Genomic DNA, 4,089 nt, shown 5'->3' with positions numbered 1-4,089 from the left:
ATACTGCTCGCATAGGACTGAAAAGTCCCTTTACTCCAGCAGTAGGCTACTGCTATTATTGTGGTCAAATTCTCAAATAATATTGAGGATAAAATTCCATACCTCGGCTGGTATTGAACCCACGCCCTCCTGTTTACCAGGCGAGCGCCTTGACCACTACACCACCGAGGTAGGCAAGTGTTCGGATATGGTCTCCGACGACGAGTACCTAAGCTCAAAGGTAAAATGTGACTATAGCATGAGAGTGTACTCAGGTGTGTCCAAACATAGTAGATCGGCCTGCGATCGAAGAGATCAAACTATGTTGTCGAGGCAGTGCGGACGTGTCGACATCGATCAATGGCCAGTCCACTATGTGTGGACTGTGGAGTCCACTATGTGTGGACTGTGGACACACCTTTAAAGAGAGAGTGTTCGGATATAGTCTCTGACGACGAGTACCTATGCTCAAAGGTAAAATGTGACTATAGCATGAGAGTGTACTAAGGTGTGTACAAACATAGTAGATCGGCCTGCGATCGAAGAGATAAAACTATGTTGTCGAGGCAGTGTGGACGTGTCGACATCGATCAATGGCCAGTCCACTATGTGTGGACTGTGGACACACCTTTAGACTCACCGATTCAGTGGTCGTATCTTCAGATTCTTGCTGAAGTAATCGTCATAGTTGAGCAACTTTAGTTTGTCCAGAAACTCCTCCATTTGACTGAAGGGTGCAAATGCTGACTGACCTGGAGGGTCCTCATCTCCCCCTCCTCCTACTCCGGAGGCTAAACTGACAACACTGCTGCCTGCTGATGACGGGGTGTCCCGAATCATGACCGGAGATGGGATGTCTACTGCTAGCACCAGATCATAGGAATAGTGACCAACACTGCTGCCTGCTGATGACGGGGTGTCCCGAATCATGACCGGAGATGGGATGTCTACTGCTAGCACCCCCCTCCTCCTACCCCGGAGGCTAAACTGACAACACTGCTGCCTGCTGATGACGGGGTGTCCCGAATCATGACCGGAGATGGGATGTCAACTGCTAGCCCTAGATCATAGGAATAGTGATTTTTCGACTTATGAGAGGGAAAACCTTACATACGCCGCGGGAGAAAGAGGGAAATTTTCAAATTTTGAAGGGGACTTTTTTTCAACTACCTGGCATCACTGGAATAGTCGCAGGTGAATGAATATCATAGAACAAGTTCACTTAATACAGACTTGATTGGTTATTGTTGTTTTTAATGTTGCTGACAACATCAGCAAAGAGGGAAATTTTCAAATTTTGAAGGGGACTTTTTTTCAACTACCTGGCATCACTGGAATAGTCGCAGGTGAATGAATATCATAGACCAAGTTCACTTAATACAGACTTGATTGGTTATTGTTGTTTTTAATGTTGCTGACAACATCAGCAATTCCGACAAGTTATTTCCTTTAATTTACATTAGAGAGGGAGGTCTTAGTGGCGTTCGTTAATTTAACTTCAATTTCACTGGTCTTTACGACAAGTTTCTGTTCAAAACATCACACCTACGCGAGGTCTATTATAAGACTTGTAGCTTCTAGCATTCGATTATTGACTGAATACTGCAATACCTATTGAGTTGTGATCTCAGAAGGCAATACCCATAAGATATCTCTAGTCGAATTTGTTAAAGCTAATTCACCACAACAAAAACATTTTTGTCACAAGGCAAGTACTCTACAAGAACTGCACAACAAAAGTGAAAAAGTTCGGTAGGAATAGAAAGAGCACGTTATTTGTTTACTAAACGGTTACCATGGTAACGTAGCTCAGGGGTAAGTTGTGCAAAGATATGTAGGTAGTTATGTGGGGTGGTAGAGAATGCCTTAGGCATTAACCCCACCCTTGATCAAACTTTATTTTGTATTTATATTGTTACCATCTGTTTCTGTAAATAAAGTTTGATCCAATTGTATAATAATAATAATAGTTCCGTACAATTACCAATTACGTAGATAGTAGATACGTAGAAGAACATGTATCTACAAACATGTATCTACAAAACGTATCTACAAACACTTGAGTTAAGCACCGTTCGATGTGGTGTGTAATTGGATGCTTTTCTAATTATGCAATAAGCACGCATATCACGCGGCGAAAAAAAAAAAAAAAAAAAGAAAAAAACTCGCTCAGAAGTATGGTTGTATTTCCTCTAAAAGTGACTGTCAAGAGTGTCGTTTTAGTTCTTCTTAAATTACCCCGCTTAGGTAGTAGTGTAAAATAGATGCCCTTGCAGTAAAAAAAAAGTCTAGGTAAAATATTTACAATGTGTTGGAATCGTATAAAAATTATCTAGTGGAAAAAATAGAGAACTATCATCATAATAATATATGTCTATTGACAATTTACAAAACATGAAAAAATTAAAAACTAGAAAACAACAATCTGAAGGTATTGGTAGATTTGGTTGGCTGATATGGCTATTCAAAATCAGGCAGTAAAAAATAAGCTAGATGTGTCAAGAAAAAGTTCCTCGATCTAATCTCTAATTGAAATGAAAAATTGAATTTGGCTGCATATTTGGGCCTTATGACATTTTTGTCAATGCTAAAAGGTGGAAAAAAAATCAATTTTAATCTCTAACTAATCAATGCCACAAAAAAAAACACACATTTTTTACTCATCAAGCGCCACAAAAGACCAATCAGTCTTTCTTTAATATATTCTTCAGGTCACATCCACCATAGCAATCTTGTTCAACGTAAAGGTTTTTTTTTATAACCTTGTCTTGCTTTACATCGTTGTCAGACTTCAATTTTCGTTATCACATCATCGAATAGCATATCATAGCACATCAAAGGTACAACTACCACAGTTACCAGCGTTGCCAAACTAGCAGTCTCCAGACGACCTTCAATTTTCGTTATCACATCATCGAATAGCGCAATCTTGTTCAACGTAAAGGTTTTTTTTTATAACCTTGTCTTGCTTTACATCGTTGTCAGACTTCAATTTTCGTTATCACATCATCAAATAGCATATCATATCACATCATCGAATAGCATATCATATCACATCATCGAATAGCATATCATATCACATCATCGAATAGCATATCATATCACATAAAGGTACAACTACCACAGTTACCAGCGTTGCCAAACTAGCAGTCTCCAGACGACCTTCAATTTTCGTTATCACATCATCGAATATCATATCACATCAAAGGTACAACTACCACAGTTACCAGCGTTGCCAAACTAGCAGTCTCCAGACGACCTTCAATTTTCGTTATCACATCATCGAATATCATATCACATCAAAGGTACAACTACCACAGTTACCAGCGTTGCCAAACTAGCAGTCTCCAGACGACCTAGACTTGCGGGGGGGTGATCGTGGATAAGAGCAAGAATCCTCCCTCGGGGGTTCCGAACACGATCTGCCCTCCGAATAATAACCCCTGCCGTCCGAATAGCAAGCCCTGCCCTCCGAGTAACAAGAACTGGGTTCCGGCTCACAATCACTCTCTGATGGATCCCCACAGTCGTCCGAATCCCATTTGATCTTACACTCGACCGCGCCCAGAACATGGAACCACAGGACATATAGGTAACTCCTCATCTGTCCACTCCACAATACTTCGCTTCGGATCTCTGAAGTTCCTAAAGTCATGTTCATACTGAGTTATACCGAGGTGTGTGATAGTAGAGTGAATATTGGCATGGAAATCTTCAAACCCTCTCCCTATCTCCACTCCAGGGAGGGGATAAGGTCACACATGAGGAGGTAGTGGAGCTTGAGGAACCAACACAGGTAGAGGAGTTGTAGGAGAAGCTCGGCACACACGAGAATACAGCAATATCTGGTGGGAGAAATGGGAACTATAGGACCGAGACCGCCTAGCCAGGAGTTATCCAGGGAGGGGATAAGGTCACACATGAGGAGGTAGTGGAGCTTGAGGAACCAACAGAGGTAGAGGAGTTGTAGGAGAAGCTCGGCACACACGAGAATACAGCAATATCTGGTGGGAGAAATGGACACTAAAGGAAATCGGATGGAAGGAATAGAAACCATGTCTAGTAAAACCCATTAAAAAGGATTTTTAAAGGAAATTTTAATTGTGTTAA

The 4,089-nt window shown here is 41.3% G+C and overlaps 1 protein-coding gene across 3 annotated transcripts; it reads right to left on the bottom strand.

The window, feature by feature from the left end:
- Window positions 1–2,404: 2,404 nt before the first annotated feature.
- Window positions 2,405–3,575, bottom strand: LOC113472654. Of its 3 annotated transcripts, XM_026832451.1 has the most exons (3): window positions 3,336–3,575; window positions 3,060–3,141; window positions 2,405–2,870 (listed from the first exon to the last, which is right to left on the bottom strand). In XM_026832451.1, the coding sequence occupies exons 1-3, from the start codon at window positions 3,565–3,567 to the stop codon at window positions 2,852–2,854; spliced, it is 333 nt and encodes a 110-aa protein (XP_026688252.1). In that variant the 5' UTR covers window positions 3,568–3,575; the 3' UTR covers window positions 2,405–2,851. The 3 variants fall into 3 exon arrangements, 2 of the variants coding, with proteins under 2 accessions (XP_026688252.1, XP_026688253.1); XR_003394877.1 differs by lacking the exon at window positions 3,060–3,141 and having other exon boundaries at window positions 3,161–3,575; XM_026832452.1 differs by lacking the exon at window positions 2,405–2,870 and having other exon boundaries at window positions 3,054–3,238.
- Between the last annotated feature and the right edge of the window lie 514 nt (window positions 3,576–4,089).

The sequence above is a fragment of the Diaphorina citri genome, unplaced genomic scaffold (assembly GCF_000475195.1).
Source record: "Diaphorina citri unplaced genomic scaffold, Diaci psyllid genome assembly version 1.1 scaffold6867, whole genome shotgun sequence".
NCBI classification, from domain to species: domain Eukaryota; kingdom Metazoa; phylum Arthropoda; class Insecta; order Hemiptera; family Psyllidae; genus Diaphorina; species Diaphorina citri.
The sequence above is the reverse complement of the archived record's forward strand: the minus strand, read 5'-3'. Positions and strand labels throughout refer to the sequence as shown.

Bases quoted from the DNA above. Each gene is read 5' to 3' on its own strand.
- LOC113472654 (XM_026832451.1), bottom strand. From the start codon at position 3,567: ATGTCCTGTGGTTCCATGTTCTGGGCGCGGTCGAGTGTAAGATCAAAT. The intron at 3,142-3,335 runs GTCGTCTGGAGA...CGAAAATTGAAG, and splicing joins TCACCCCCCCGCAAGTCTAG to GTCGTCTGGAGACTGCTAGT.